General features: G+C 41.8%; 1 protein-coding gene and 2 non-coding genes across 3 annotated transcripts; 1 reads left to right on the top strand and 2 right to left on the bottom strand.

Annotated features, from left to right (window-relative positions):
- Nucleotides 1-1,180: 1,180 nt before the first annotated feature.
- On the bottom strand, nt 1,181-1,912 carry LOC112433685 (small ribosomal subunit protein uS10-like; the record flags this gene model as incomplete). The annotated part of the gene is made up of 3 exons (XM_024801751.2): nt 1,181-1,404; nt 1,533-1,606; nt 1,789-1,912. Coding segments are annotated over 3 exons (381 nt in total), but the record flags the coding sequence as incomplete, so codon positions are not given.
- On the bottom strand, nt 1,678-1,743 carry LOC112433686 (small nucleolar RNA U54). The gene has a single exon (XR_003023639.1). It is a non-coding gene; the product is annotated as a small nucleolar RNA U54 (small nucleolar RNA).
- Nucleotides 1,913-3,017: 1,105 nt separating the features above from the next.
- Nucleotides 3,018-3,099, top strand: trnas-aga (transfer RNA serine (anticodon AGA)). Its single transcript has one exon. It is a non-coding gene; the product is annotated as a tRNA-Ser (tRNA).
- The last annotated feature ends 13,217 nt before the right edge of the window (nt 3,100-16,316 follow it).

Raw genomic sequence — 16,316 nt, 5'->3', positions numbered from 1 at the left:
TAAATTGATGTTTAACAGTAAAAAAATGTTTCTATGTTTTCTCTCTAAAGTTTATGTAAAGATCTGGTTTCAACTGTGAATATACTGCTGTGAATTGAAATTCCTCTTGTTTTGCATAGAAATATACTGAACAACATCCAAAGCATAATACATAAAATAACATCTACCTGAGTTTTTTCTTTGAAAGAAGCTCCTTATGGCCATTGTTGTGTTCATCAGTACATATCTGAAACCGATTTAGTTTGTTTAGCCGTGGAGGGTAACAACTGAAAATATGAAATAAACACACATGTAAGCTAAGACTCTCTAAAAAGAAAGCATTATTGTTGTTCGGCTTTTCATTTCGCCATTTGTTGATTCACTCGAAGAGCAAGTAACGTAATATGGGTCAAGTGATCAGTTTGATATCAATCTTTTGTGAAACATTGTCATATTTACATTATTAGAACAGTGCCAATGATTTGCTTTGGTACCTGGTCAAACTTAAGCTCTCCTCTGTCTGCAGTAAACTCGCAGGGAGCAGCTTCTCCCCCCTTGCTCACATGCGCAAGCGTTGTGCTGAGTCTACTAGTGCCTGAGCTCGGATCATACCAAAATTAAAGGGAATTTAGTACTGTGTGCTGTGCGCTTGGAATATGGTGTGTAGTTTTTGTTTTATAGTTGTCAGTCAGGCATCTTACTATGAAACAAATTACACTCCAAAAGACCCCGGGCTTCTGAAAAAAATGACCCGGGCTTAAGCCCAGTAAGCCACCCCCCATGGTTGACTCCAAATCTCCTGAACACTTTGTCGATCTGAGAAAGCAAGACCAAGACCACGTAAAAGTGAAGACCGGTCTCGAGACATCCAACTCTGGTTTACAGTTGTCATATTTCACTAGCCCCCTTAGTTCAAGGTTTCCCTAATAATTCTTCAACTGACAAATGTTTACACTCATTTTAACTTAGTAAAACCTTTGGCACTTTCTTTCCTTTAAGACATTAATAAAAGGCAAATTTATATCTATTGCTTTTGAAAACTACAGCCATTCAGTGAGCGTCTAAGACTGCTTTTTCAGGTTCCTTTATTTGTACCTGTAGGCAGATTTTGCTTAAGTTTACAATTAACATCTAGACACTCATCGCAAACTTGGCCCTTTTGAGGTTTCCCACCATCACAAACCCAAACACCACCACGTCATAGTTTCCTCATTCATTGCTTTATTGAAAAATCTGGGTCATTTATGCATCAGCGATAGTGACTTCGACCTCTACACCAGGTTCGATGCTGATGGAGGTGATCTGCTTGACAATTTCAGATGGGCTGTGCAGATCAATCAGGCGCTTATGGATCCTCATCTGGAAGCGATCCCAGGTTTTGGACCCTTCACCACAGGGAGTCTTTCTGGTGGTGATGCGCAGAGTCTGGAGGGAGGAAGAGAAATGCATTTTACTTTAATAAAATGATCAAGCATTCAGGATACGCAATCAAGAAAAAGCAATTTATTCCAATGTGGTGTTAGATAAGAGTTCTGAGCCATGGTCTTCAGTACCTTGGTTGGCATGCGGACAGGTCCCTTCACCTTCAGGTTCTTTTCCTTAGCCCCACGGATCAGGTCTGCGCAGACTGCAGAGCAGAAATGCACAAAAACTTGAAAACACGGCCAGTCATCACTTTGCCTTGATTTGCTTTCCAAGCCGTGGCTCAGAATAGCGTATACATAAATCAGGGTTTATCAGTCAAATTTTTGTCCTCATAGCTCAGGTCAGGTTAAACTCACAACATTAACTAAATCTGAGCTTAATTACCCTTCTCCAGAGATTTGACGTTGCGGCTGGTGAGGGTGATGCGGATGCGGTGGATGGCAACCTCAGTGTCAACTGGTGCCTTGCCGGTGTCCTTAAAAGCCTGGATGTGAGGAGGAAAAAGCAGTTACTCAGGCCCATCCTTGATATTGCAGGACGATGTATTTAAAAAAAAAAAAAAAAAAGGGGTCCACAGACTATTACACAGCATGGCTTACAATTAAACAAGCCCCCCCCCCAAAAAAAAAAAAAAAAAAAAAGGGGGGAGATCTCAAGAACACGCGCAGCGAACTAGTTTAGGTTTGATTCCTTTTACACTGATTCGGAAGCCCGGGCAAAAGCACCTGAACGCAGCGGCAGAGAACTATAATTTGGGACACCCCGATGATTTACTTTCAGCAACAACCGGCCCCCACAAAACGCGCGAGTCAAGAGGAAGCTTGAACTTTATATAAGAGAGTCTTCTGCCTCGCTTAGAAATGCGCCGAAACGTTAACTGTGCATTTAACATCCACAGCCGCATGAATCTACAGCTTGCTAACGTTAGTAACTATCTACAGTCCGTTTGGACGGTGTTTATGAAGGGGCTGTGAGCGCCATTAGCTGTCGGCATTAGCAGCGACACTCCGTAGAACTCTTGAGTTCAAATTACTCTACAAATCAGTGTCTCGGTAAAAGAGGAACCGTTTCTTGTTGTCTCGGCATGAAAGAGGAACAAGACAAGAACTGAAAGGTAGACAGGAAGGGCCAGCCATGAAAATAGAAGATGATGTTCTGTGTTAAAAGTCGTTGTGGTTTTGATTTGACGTGTGTATATATCCTGTCTGTGACGCATGAAGGGGCGTCAGTAAATCAAACCCTGATGCTATAAAAATCTGTGTATGCTTTAATTAAGTTGAAGACCACTTGCTGTCTGCGTACAGAGTGTTCTTCCCACGCGTGTATTAAAATCATCGTTTGACTTCACCCGGCCGGATCAGTGTGGTTATTCTTCGATCACCTCTTGTATCCTTCCTCAATTTTTGAACCTTAACACCAGCTAGCTTCAACCGCAGCTGTGCTGCACCGATCTCACGGAACTGCAAAACCACAAGCTTTCGCACCAAAGTCATGCAGCTACCGCATTTACAATCCAGCGTGGCCGTTGTTGTGCACGTCCTACTTGAAAGACGTGTGGCGTAGGACTTGGAAGACGTATGTCTTTCAAGTATGTAGCTCCACAGCCAAATGTAGTTGTTGTGGTCGAGCGGGCAAGGCGATGGATTAGAAATCCTTTGGGGTCTCCCCGCACAGGTTTGAATCCTGTCGACAACGGTCAGCTGTTTTGCGGCAGTCCAGACGATGATTTGAGAAGAAGCCACGGCATGGAGATCGCCTGAGAAGGTGCCAGGCCTTTGCTTGTGAAAATAGAGCACGCAGAAGCAATGGACCCAGCTATGTCCTGACAAAATTAGGCACATATTCAGTAAACATGGCATCCTTCAATTGGTCTTTTAGCCACCCCAGACATGCCCCCGTGTAGTCGTCCAGGATCCTGTCTGAGTACCGCCAATGACTGATGCGTCTGACAAATGCTGATTGCTTTGCAAGAGGACTGGGATCGGGATTGGAGGGACAGCGGATTTCACCGGGAATGGGACAACAGCAGAAATAGCTTCAAACATCAAACATTACTGCATGAAAAGCACAAAGAGTGGACACATTTCATTGTTTGGAACACTGCTTTTCACTTCAGCTCTTTGCATGTAAAAACTTTGCTCTTCTCCACAGCTGGCTGACGGACACGCAAAAGTGCAAGCAAGAGTGGCCACAGACCCACTATGCCGGCCTTTGTACACTCTCTCCATCTAATGATAGAGAGGAAGGATACATTCACTACTTCTAGCCTCCACTATTCAAATTCAGTATTTTCACAGCGTCCTAAAAGCTTCCTGAAAAGCCTTTACACTATTTTCCAAAACGCTGCTGTGCTGCCCCTTTAATCCTCCCCAGTTCCCTCAGTTTGAGATCCTTCTTGGACTTGGTGTCATGGTACTCCAAGTTTTGCCAAACTTTGCAACTGTTGTAGCCCCTATGTGTGGCTGTGCTAACGACAAGAACACTTTCACATGGACTTCAGGTGCACAAGCGAGCTTTGAAGAAGTAAAAAAACTCCTGGTGAATAGTCCTGCACTGGCACTGTTTGACCCTGCCTTGCGTGTTGTGATCTCTACTGATGCAAGTGACTATGGGCTTGGTGCTGTATTTGCTCAAGTGCAACCTGATGGCACAGAAAAACCTGTGGCGTTTGCTTCCCGCACACTGTCTGCAACAGAACAAAAGTACTCAACTGTTGAAAAAGAAGCTTATGCTTGTGTGTGGGCTGCAGAGAAATGGAGAACGTATTTGTGGGGCCGACGTTTCACTCTGCGGACAGACCACCAAGCTCTGACAACGCTGCTGAGCACCAAAGGGTTTAATAGGGTTGGCATGCGCATCGCCCGCTGGTCTGCCCGCCTCCTGTGTTTTGACTATGATGTTATTTGCCGCCCAGGTTCTCAGAACTATACAGCTGACTGTCTCTCTCGCCATTCCACATCAGATTCAGATCATGAAATGGTAGCCCAAGTTTCTGCTGCCATGTCCTCACTTCCAGTTGCGGACTTTGACTCTGCCTGTTCAACTTGCCCTGAACTGGTTGCTTTGCGTTCACAAATACAAAGTGGCTGGCCTGCCTCAATCAAAGCACTTGAAGTCACGCTTGCACCTTACTACAAAATCCGTAATGAACTCTCAACCCTAAGTGATTATGTTCTCAGAGGCTCAAGGCTCATTGCACCACTTTCAGTGAGACCTAAACTGATTGCACTGGCACATGAAAGTCACCATTGTGCGCACAAAACAAAGATTAAGAGATCTCTACTGGTGGCCAAAAATGGACTCACAAGTTCAGTCTGCCATAACCTCATGCCTCCTTTGCCAGTCCAATGACAAAACTGCACATACTAATCCTGCTCCTCTCCAACCCGTCCCACTGCCTGATGGACCGTGGAAAAAACTTGGTCTTGACATTGTTGGGCCTTTTGATACTGCAATACCTGCTTGTAGATACGTCATAACATTGACTGACTACTACTCCAAATGGCCTGAGCTTGCCTTTTCACCTTATGCTACTACTGATGATGTCATTCAGTTCCTCTCATCTGTCTTTAGTCGTCATGGCAACCCAGAGAACATCATAACTGACAATGGTGCACAGTTCACCTCTGTAATGTTCACCTCATTCCTCCAGAATAGAGGCATCTCCCACAGCAGAACATCTGTCTACTACCCAGCTGCAAACGGAGCAATCGAACGGTTTCATCGTGCCCTCCGCACCTGTATCCAGACATCAATCCAGCAGTCGAAACCATCGAAGGCAACTGTGCTGGACTGGCTTCAAGTTTACTGTGCAACACCGCATGCAACTACTTCCCTCTCTCCCTATGAACTCCTGTATGGCAGGAAGATGCGTACTATACTGGATGTACTCCCTTTGCCTCCTGCTGTGTCTCCACTGGATGACGTTGCACGTCACTCAGTTCAGAAATATCAGTTGAAAATGCAACGTTACACTGATGGTAGGCGTCACGCACGGAAACCTTCTTTTCTACCAGGAGAGAGTGTGAGGATAAGGAAACCCCACCATGTTCCCAAAGGACATCGCAGATTTACCCCTCCTGTAACAGTAACAAAAGCCAAAGGCTTGAATGCCTGTTTACAGGCATTCTAGAACACAATATTTTGTACATTTGTACATTTCAAGCACTCTATTTTTTGGAGTCTATTTTTATCCTAAAAGATTCGATCCAGTTGCTTGTATTTTGCCTCCGCGTGTGAGGTCAGTATGCAGCGGCTCAAGCTGTACAATGTTCCAGGGGAAATAGTTTTATTCACCCTTTGACACTGTTAGTTCCACACGAGGTAGATGTTTTACTGCTGCAGACTAAGATGACATTTCTGTCACCTGCAAGACACTTGTCTTTAATGTCACTGCTACTCTCACAACCACACATAACCATAAAGCGGTGCACAACTCTAAACCTGTCAACCTTTTTGCCCTTTTGCATGTAAAGCTGCAGAGAAACAAACCTGACTGGTAACAAGATGGCGCTGGTGTGCGTGGTTGCTCGTCTGTCACTCCCAAGTTTGTTTCTGTTTCTGTTATTTCTGATCTGTGTCATTCACCAAACAAAGTCTCTGCTGAGGTATAATCGCCAGACATGATGATCACCTTTTATTGAAAAGGTCGGCAGCACCAGGCCTCTTATCACAGCTCCTGACTCTGACCCCTCTGTCTCTGTCCCTTGCACTGCTGATTTCACTCAGTTTGAGTTGGTGATTCTCTCCATTTCACAGGATGCGGGGTGTCATATTAACCCCGCAGGTTCCCCCAAGGATCCTTTCCCTCCACAATTTTTAAAAGAAATCTTTCCTAGTATAGGGCAGTCTGTCCTTGACATTATTAACAGCAGTCTGTCCTCTGGTGTGGTTCCTGCAATTTTCAAATATGCAGAAGTGCAGCCACTGCTTAGGAAACCTGGCCTTGATCACACAGTTTTAGCTAATTATAGACCGATTTCCAAGCTGCATTTTCTTTCCAAGTGTTAGAGAAAATTGTTTTGTGTCAACTGAAATATTTTATAGATGTAATGGCATCCTTGAGGTTTTTCAATCAGGATTTAAAACCCTTTATAGCACAGAATCTGCATTCTTAAAGGTCTTTATTCTGGTAACCACGTTGTTCTGGTCTTGCTTGACCTGACTGCTGCCTTTGACACAATAGACGACAAAATTCTAATATCTCGATTAAATGATCTAGTGGTTATTGGTGGCACTGCACGTAATTGGTTTAGTCTTATTTGGCAAACAGACCTTTCTCTGTCAGCTTCTCGGTTCCAAATCATCGTCTGCTTCTCTGTCATGTGGCGTCCCACAGGGGTCAAGTTTAGGGCTCTTTTTACTGTATATATTGCCTTTGGGTTTTCATTGTTCCACTGATGACTGTTAAATATATTTGCCACTAAAGCAGAAGGATGGCATCTCCATAAAACCTCTCTTGACATGTCTAAATGACATTAAAGCTTGGTTGGCTTTAAACTTCTTAAATTCTAATGATAAGAAAACAGAGGTGTTGGTGTTTTGAACTAGTGGTCCTTGTGAGTTCTCCTCTGTTGATTTGGGACCCCTGGAAGTTTATCTTAAACCTGTTATTACTGACCTTGGTTTTAAGTTGGACAGTGATTTTAAATTGGACAGCCAAGTTAGAGCCTGTGGTGAAGTCCAGTTTTTATCATTTAAGGTGACTGACAAGAGTGAAATCTTTTCTTTCTCTGCAGCACTTTGAAAGGTTTTACTTTTATTTCCTCAGTTAGTTATTATTACCAATTTATCAATTTTATTGGATAAATTGGAAAGATATGGTATTTGAGGGAAAGCTGGTAACTGGTTAAAAAGTTACCTAACAGGTCGGGAACAATATGTTAGCATAGGGCATTACCATTCAGAGAAACTTGGTATTACATGTGGTGTTCCCCAAGGGTCAGTGTTGGGACCAAAACTTTTCCATGTATACATAAATAATATTTTTGATGTTTCTCAAGTACTTAAACTCATACTGTTCGCAGATGACACCAACATATTTTTCAGTAGCGATGATTATACTGATCTTGTAATGACCGTAAACAGGGAGCTAAAATTAATTAAAAAATGGATGGACATAAATAAATTATCATTAAATATAAATAAAACTAAAGCAATGTTTTTGGAAATTTAAAATATAATATAGAATTACCAATTATCATTGAAGGTGTACCAATTGATAATGTGAGTGAAAACAAATTTTTGGGAGTCGTAATTGATAATAAAATTTCATGGAAACCCCACGTCTGTCAGGGTCCTGGGACTGGGCGACCCAGGATCCCTGGGCAGTCATGGACCTGTGTATTATTATTATGTATTTTTGGTGTCGTTTCCCCTTCTCTGTGCGTGTACATATGTGTGTTTCTCTGTGCTGTGTTAGTCTGTGTCCCACTCATATGTTTAGGCGAGGTATTTCATTTCATTTTTTCATTTATTTATTCATTTTCAGGCACAACAAATACCTATATTGAACATAAAATACACAAAACAAAAAACAAAACTTGCCTGAAAAAGGAGTGGGACGAAGAAAACTTATTAAATCCCACCCCTATACTCACTCATCAACAAAAAAAAACAATAAACTTCCCGCAGCTATGCCCATCATTGCATACAGACCCATCAACAGCCCCGGGCAGATACAAGCATCTAAGCGGCAGCTCGCAACCAACAATCAGAGCCTTCATAACTGAATACAGAATATATAAATTATAAATTGCATTACCACAGGTAACAGGCAGTAATAACTACAAGTAACAGACACACATACATATACATACATATATATCTACACACACAAGTACATATATGTACATACATACGCACACTTTATTTTTTATTTTTTATTTTGGAATCCATACCAGCAATGGTAAGAGGACAGACATTACAGAGCACACTAAAACCCATCATTGAGTATACTGTGACCAGACCAACTGTTTGTAGAGAAATTTAAATCTATGAATATTTTTGCATTGTTTCAATTGTAAACTCAGACTGTTCCAGATTTTCACACCACATACAGACACACAAAAGCCTTTACGGGTTGTTCGAATTCTGGGTAATTTGAATTCTCCAAAGCCTCTCACATTATAAACCTTTTCTCGAATTTCAAATCTAGTTTGTAAATTTGCCGGTAAAAGTTTAGTAAAAGCTTTATACAAAATTATGGATGTATTGTAATTAACCAGATCCTGGAATTTAAGTAACTTTGCCTGAAGAAAGAATTTGTGAGTATGATCTAGATAACCAGCCTTGTGAATAATACGCAGTGCTCGTTTCTATACTGTGACTAATGGATTAGTTGTATTTTTATATGTATTTCCCCACACTTCCACACAATATGTAAGATATGGAAGAACCAGGGTACAGTACAGAGTACGAAGTGCATCTTTATCAAGGAATTGTTTCACTTTGTTCAAAACTGCGAGGCTTCTGGAAATTTTGGTTTTTATGTGTCTGACGTGGGGTTTCCATGAAATTTTGTTATCAATTATAACTCCCAAAAATTTGTTTTCACTCACATTATCAATTGGTACACCTTCAATGATAATTGGTAATTCTACATTATATTTTAAATTACCAAAAAACATTGCTTTAGTTTTATTTATATTTAATGATAATTTATTTATGTCCATCCATTTTTTTATTAATTTTAGCTCCCTGTTTACAGTCATTACAAGATCAGTATAATCATCGCTACTGAAAAATATGTTGGTGTCATCTGCGAACAGTATGAGTTTAAGTACTTGAGAAACATCAAAAATATCATTTATGTATACATTGAAAAGTTTTGGTCCCAACACTGACCCTTGGGGAACACCACATGTAATACCAAGTTTCTCTGAATGGTAATGCCCTATGCTAACATATTGTTCCCGACCTGTTAGGTAACTTTTTAACCAGTTACCAGCTTTCCCTCGAATACCATATCTTTCCAATTTATCCAGTAAAATTGAGTGATTGATTGTGTCGAAGGCCTTTTTGAGGTCAACAAAAATACCAACTGCATATTTATTTTTATCCAGTGTATCAGTAATTTCTTCTACTGCCTCAATTATCGCCATTGAAGTGGTTCTTTGCGTTCTGAAACCATACTGACCAACATTTATTATTTGATGTTTTTCAAGGAATTTTTCTAATCTTGAATTAAAAAGTTTTTCTAGAATTTTTGAGAATTGAGGCAGTAGAGAAATAGGCCTATAATTGGTAAAACTGTGTTTGTCATTACTTTTATATAGTGGTATTACTTTCGCAATTTTCATTTTTTTTGGAAAACAACCGGACTGAAATGATAAATTACAGATATATGTTAAGGGACTAGCAATATTCAGAATAACCTGTTTAACTACAGACATATTTATGTCATGATAATCCATTGAAGACTTACTTTTACATTTTAATGTGATATTTATTACTTCTTGCTCATTTGTAGCTGAGAGGAACAGTGAAAAGGGATTTGATTTTATATTACTGATATTTTCATTTTTATGACACGGGATGTCCGCTGCTAGTTCAGGGCCAACATTTATGAAGAATTTATTGAACCCATCGACAATATTACTCATGTTGTGATTTTCACCATTTGCATCAGTAAAATATTCAGGATATGATGTTCCAGAAGATCCTTGTTTAATTAAGTTGTTTAACACATCCCAAGTTCCTTTTATATTGTTTTTATCTTCTTCTATAATAAAGTTGTTTGCTCGTTCTTATAATATCAGTCAATTTATTTCTATATGCTTTATATCTTTGTTCCACTTCTTTTGTTTTTACTTTGATAAACTGTTTATACAGATTGTTTTTCTTTTTGCAAGCATTAATAATTCCTTTTGTGAGCCAAGGACTTTTTATCTTTTTTTTCTTTGTCATGTGTTCGTTTACAGGACAATGTTTATTGTACCACATAGTAAAAATATCTAGAAAATTATCATAAGCCTTGTCCACATCTGACTCTTCATACACCGAACTCCAATCTTGTTGTGCTAAATCGAAATTGAAGGCATGAATTGCTTCTTCATTTATTGTTCGCTTTGCTATCATGATCTTGGTATCTATTTTTTTTAAATCACAGTCACACAAAGTAAAAACTGGTAAGTGGTCAGTTATATCACAGACAAGCAGACCACTATTAATTTGGAAATCCATGACATTAGTAAAAATGTTGTCAATAATAGTGGCGCTATGTGAAGTTATTCTGCTTGGCTTTGTTATTGTTGGATATAGTGATAAGCTGTACATTGTGTCAGTAAAGTCATCAATGGCTTTTAACCTTGTTGGATTTAGCAAATCAATGTTAAAATCACCACAGATAAATAGTAATTTTTGGTTCACCGAAGCAAACGTTTTTTCTATCCATTCATTAAAAGTGTCAATACTTGAACTGGGTGTCCGATATATACAACTTATTATAACATTTCTCTTTTTTTCATTCATAATCTCAATAGTCAAACATTCCAAAATTCCATCAATAGCCATAGACATAGTTGTTACAACATTATATTTTATAGAGTTATGAACATATATAGCAACCCCGCCGCCCGCCTTATTTAATCTATTCATGTATTTTAAATCATATCCATTCAAACAAAAATCTATTCCTTTATCGACATTGAACCAAGTTTCAGTGATGGCTATAACACTAAAGGGGCGAGAAAATTGTTGCAAATAGTCCTTAATGAAATCAAAATTAGAGTACATACTTCTGCTGTTAAAGTGAATTAATGAGAGCTTCCCGTCTAGGTTAATTTCTTTTTCATATTGTTCCTGAGTGAAATAATTACAATTTTTAACAAAAGAAGAGAGAAAGTTACTTTCAGAATCTATTTCTGGATCTATTATATTATGCTCCTTATATTCACAATCTAGATCAATTACTTTCTGTTGAAGAACTAATTTCAACGTGTCCATGTCATTTCCTGGTGTAATTGATACATTGGTGTCAGTTATACTTGTCCAGATCCTCCATGTTCCTCACTATCAGTACTTTTGCCTCTTCTGGTGTCCCGTTTAGCTTAATGAAAATCTTACAGTTTGTTACCCATGTATGTTGTATTTTACCGTTCTTCTTCAGTTGCCTTGCCTTCCTCGCGATGTCTGCGTTTTTTCGTGTCAGATGCTCATTAATGAAAACGTCCGTGCCTTTCAGTTTGCGTCCTTGTTTCAGCAGTGCGACCTTGTTCTTCCGATTGACAAATCTCATAATGATGGCCGGCAGTCTGTCACTCCTCCTGGGCAGTGAGTGACATGCTTCTATGTGCTCCAGGTCCATCTCTATCCCCTTGCTTTGGAGGAAGGACGCCACATGTTGCTCTACCGAGCGGGTCTCCTCGTCGCTGGGCTCCCCGACGTTCCCGGCCACCGCGCGCGCGTACGAGCGCGGCTTGATTTTAATACCGCTGATGACCACGTCGTTCGTACGGGTGTACTGCTCCAGCTCATCCACCCGCCGCTCGAGATCCATGATCCGTCTGTCCTTCTCGGCATTTTGGAGGCGTAGCTGTTTTACCTCCTCCAGAAGCCCCAGAAGCAGCTCCTGCTGTGCCCTGACTGCGGCCACGTCTCCGCACAGCGCTCCGAGGGAGGTTTTAATGTCCTCAACCTCCTCTGGTGTTGGGCCTTTCTTGGGTGGCATACTGAAGCGAGAGCACGAGGCGGCCACCACGAGGGACCCGGAAGCGGAATTTCTGATGATGGCGCCTGGCTAGGCCTGCTGGCTGATGGTGGAGCCTGGCTGTGGCCTACTGGCTGATGGTGGAGCCTGGCTGTGGCCTGCTGGCTGATGGTGGAGCCTGGCTGGGTCTGCTGGCTGTGGCCTGCTGGCTGATGGTGGAGCCTGGCTGTGGCCTGCTGGCTGATGGTGGAGCCTGTCTGTGGCCTACTGGCTGATGGTGGAGCCTGGCTGTGGCCTACTGGCTGATGGTGGAGCCTGGCTGTGGCCTGCTGGCTGATGGTGGAGCCTGGCTGGGTCTGCTGGCTGTGGCCTGCTGGCTGATGGTGGAGCCTGGCTGTGGCCTGCTGGCTGATGGTGGAGCCTGGCTGGGTCTGCTGGCTGTGGCCTGCTGGCTGATGGTGGAGCCTGGCTGGGTCTGCTGGATGTGGCCTACTGGCTGATGGTGGAGCCTGGCTGTGGCCTGCTGGCTGATGGTGGAGCCTGGCTGGGTCTGCTGGCTGTGGCCTGCTGGCTGTTCAAATCAGCACAAACGTAGCATGCTTTGTTTCTTAATGTAGAAATTAAATTCAGCTTTTAAATGTATAAATTAAATGGTTATGAAATTGCAGGAGGTGGAGCCCGGAGCACTGCAGGCTCCTGTTTCTGCTTGCTCTCGATGGGTATGGGTGTGTATGTCTGCGGGTGTGCCTGGAGGATGGAGCTCGGCCACCTGCAGGCCTGAGGGGTGTGGCCCTGCGGAGGGACTGGCCACACCCGAAGCCACACACCTGCCGCTGATCAGGGCTCGTCGGGGGAGCTACTTAGGAGAGTCTTGGAGCTCCCACCGACGCGGGATCATTGAGTTATCTTACCAAGTCAGTGTGTGTTAGCTTAGGTCTGTGCTGTGCGTATATGCCCGCCGAGGGTTAGTGTTGACGGCTGCGTCTCTGGTTTCCCTACAGGAGGAGTGGTCCGGAGAGGCAGCACGCACGGGGGTGCGGAAACACAACAGCGGGGAGCAGATATCGGAGGGAAGCACGCACACGGGGTTCGAGGGAGCAACGGGGAGTTATTGTATTTACAGCCTTTTCACTGTGAATAAAGAGCACTGTTTGCATCGCAGAGTCTGCGTTTTGGGTCCTCCTTTCCCCACATCCCCACGGTCTGCCAGCCAGACCGTGACAACGTCAGACACATAAAAACCAAAATTTCCAGAAGCCTCGCAGTTTTGAACAAAGTGAAACAATTCCTTGATAAAGCACTACACATACTTACTTACTGTGGCGCCCTGCAGAGAGCAAAACCTCTTAAATAAATGGGAGTAAGGGTAAGCACTTCGTACTCTGTACTGTACCCTGGTTCTTCCATATCTTACATATTGTGTGGAATTGTGGGGAAATACATATAAAAATACAACTAATCCATTAGTCACAGTACAGAAACGAGCACTGCGTATTATTCACAAGGCTGGTTATCTAGATCATACTCACAAATTCTTTCTTCAGGCAAAGTTACTTAAATTCCAGGATCTGGTTAATTACAATACATCCATAATTTTGTATAAAGCTTTTACTAAACTTTTACCGGCAAATTTACAAACTAGATTTGAAATTCGAGAAAAGGTTTATAAGGTTGGAGAATTCAAATTACCCTGATCTCTTCCAGTAAATGGGGGGTGAATTTGGATTTAAGAAATATTTGGATTCAGTCGACTCTGGCTATTGTAAATACATTTTAGTCGATCCAAAACACATACTGGGAAATCAGAGAGAACACATTCAGAAGTTTTGTATAAAACATTAAGAGATGAATTCATGAAAATGTGTTTTGTTTCAGTTTGTTGTACTTCCAGTATTTGTAAAAAATAATGTACATGAAGAATATTATCTGCCTTGTGTATGAGAAACTGTAAATAAAATATTTGTTTCACAAATTCAAAACTAACTTTGTGTCACGGCTGGCGGAGGGAGCCGTGTGGTGTGGAGGAAAAGGAGGACCCAAAATGCAGCAAACTGATGATACGAGTGACGTTTATTTACAGGGTGGTAGTGGCAAAAACAGGCAATGAAGCATGAGTAATTACAAACGGAAACCTAAACTGGGAGAAACTAAGTGACAAACCTGGGACCATACAAAAGGGGTGCGGGGCAGAGAGACGCAGAGACAGGAACACCATAGAACGCAGACGAGCCGACAACGAACACAGACCGACACCCACTATATATACACACACACAAGGTAATCAGGTAATCGCACACAGGAGGGAAGAACAGCTGATCTGAATACACATGATGACTGGAGGACACAAGCTGAACACAATGACAACAGACACAGACTTTCAGAACAAAACAGGAAATCTAGAACCCGAACCGGACACAAGGGGGGAGGACACAGAATAACTAGAACAGAGGGAAATAATCACAAAACACAAAACGCTGGGTCAATGACCCAGGACCATGACACTTTGTCTCCAAACCTTCTGTCAGAGACTGAACGTCCAAAAGTTTTAGAGACTTTAGACCTCTTATCTTTCCATGTTAACTTGAGCTACAATCCTCTATACTCACAGTCAAAATATGAGACACCGTGTCAAGCTCGTGTTGTCACAGTCTACGTCTCACTGTGTTTCTTGATTTATTTTTTCCGAATATGTTTTACAAATAGAAAAACTCAATGTATCGACAACCGCTGCACATGTGAGATAAATCCACAGATACATAAATCATCAAGCATCTTGTGGCCTGTCTGTTAGAGAGAGAGAGTATGAGTGTGTGTCTTTGTCACAATTGTATTTGATGATGAGGGCGGGAAGCTGCAATAATGGCCCCCAGGAGCCCAGATGGGGCTCCCCCAGACGAAGGCTGAGAATCACGGAGAACCACAGGCCAGGGGCAGCTGACTCCACTAGTGGCCGACCATCCCTTTGTACGAGCCTGTCCCAGGCGCCCAAGAACACCTGCCTCCATGACCATGTCCCACAGGACCCAGGCCATGCACGATCACACACAGGCTAGTCATTCAAAACAACTTTTCTCTGTCGTCTCTTTTTCTTTATAAACTGGTGGTGTTGCCACAGTAGAGTGTCTCGTGGTTTGTGGGCTCATCTAAAGGTAAGCACCGAGCAAACTTTAATGTGAGTTCAGTTAATCTTGAGTTTAGCTCCTGAATGAGGTCTTCTGCTGCTCTCCTCGGTATTTGTTCACAGTTTATTGTGAACACATTGAGAGAAGAGTGTTTGGAGAAAAACACCAACTAATCATTAGCTCAACACGCTGGGAGAAGTTGAGCGTTTGCTCGCAGAAAGTTGGAGCAGAAAAGTCTTTTCTGCTGCAGTATCAGGGTCACAATAAACTTTATTGTCCAGCTGCTGTGGATGAACACAAGCGTGGAATTCAATTAATGAATTGATTATATTCATTTCTCTGATTCCTAACAAGGATAAGGACATGACAGGATGTGGGGAATATAGACCAATGTGAAATTGAAAACTGAAAACTATTGTGCTGATGAAAATAATCATTACAGTTGGTTAGTTTGGGGTGTGAAACTGGAGCTTTGTGGTTTCAGTTAGTATCAAAACAAATGAAAGAAAAATCATTTTCTTCTAAACATTTGTTGGAGAATTCTTATTGTAAAAAGTGAAAGTTATACAATCTGTAAAGGAGAATTAATTGGATGAGATTTTTGGAAAATTTATCAAAACTCTTAGTTGCCTCCACATTGCAGCTGCAGGCTTATTGTTAAGTAGTTGAATGTGGTTTTAACCAAGAAATATGTAAGATCTAATGTCTTCATAGAGACAGAATGCCATAGAATTACAGGCAGTTTGAATGCCTGTAATTATCAGGCTGTACTCAAGCCCATTAATTAAATCTGAAAACTGTGCTGAGACTCCAAACCCAAGTACCCTCCTGGGAAATTATGGCTACACTTGGATCTGCTGATAGAGAAGTGAGTCAGTGTAACCTTTATTAAATCAGGCAAAACTACACATACTTACTTACTGTGGCGCCCTGCAGAGAGCAAAACCTCTTAAATAAATGGGAGTAAGGGTAAGCTGAAGCCATCTGATGTTTATGTTCATGAATATAACACACTGACACATTTTGACTTTGTTTTTATTGTTTGTTAAATTACTTTTAAATCTCTAGTTTCGTTTAAGAACCATCTAGTCCAGCAGGTGGCGGTAATGCACCTTAAAGCTCTAACCGCCAAAGAAAACCCC

Source organism: Maylandia zebra, linkage group LG9 (assembly GCF_041146795.1).
Source record: "Maylandia zebra isolate NMK-2024a linkage group LG9, Mzebra_GT3a, whole genome shotgun sequence".
Classification (NCBI taxonomy): domain Eukaryota; kingdom Metazoa; phylum Chordata; class Actinopteri; order Cichliformes; family Cichlidae; genus Maylandia; species Maylandia zebra.
The sequence above is the reverse complement of the archived record's forward strand: the minus strand, read 5'-3'. Positions and strand labels throughout refer to the sequence as shown.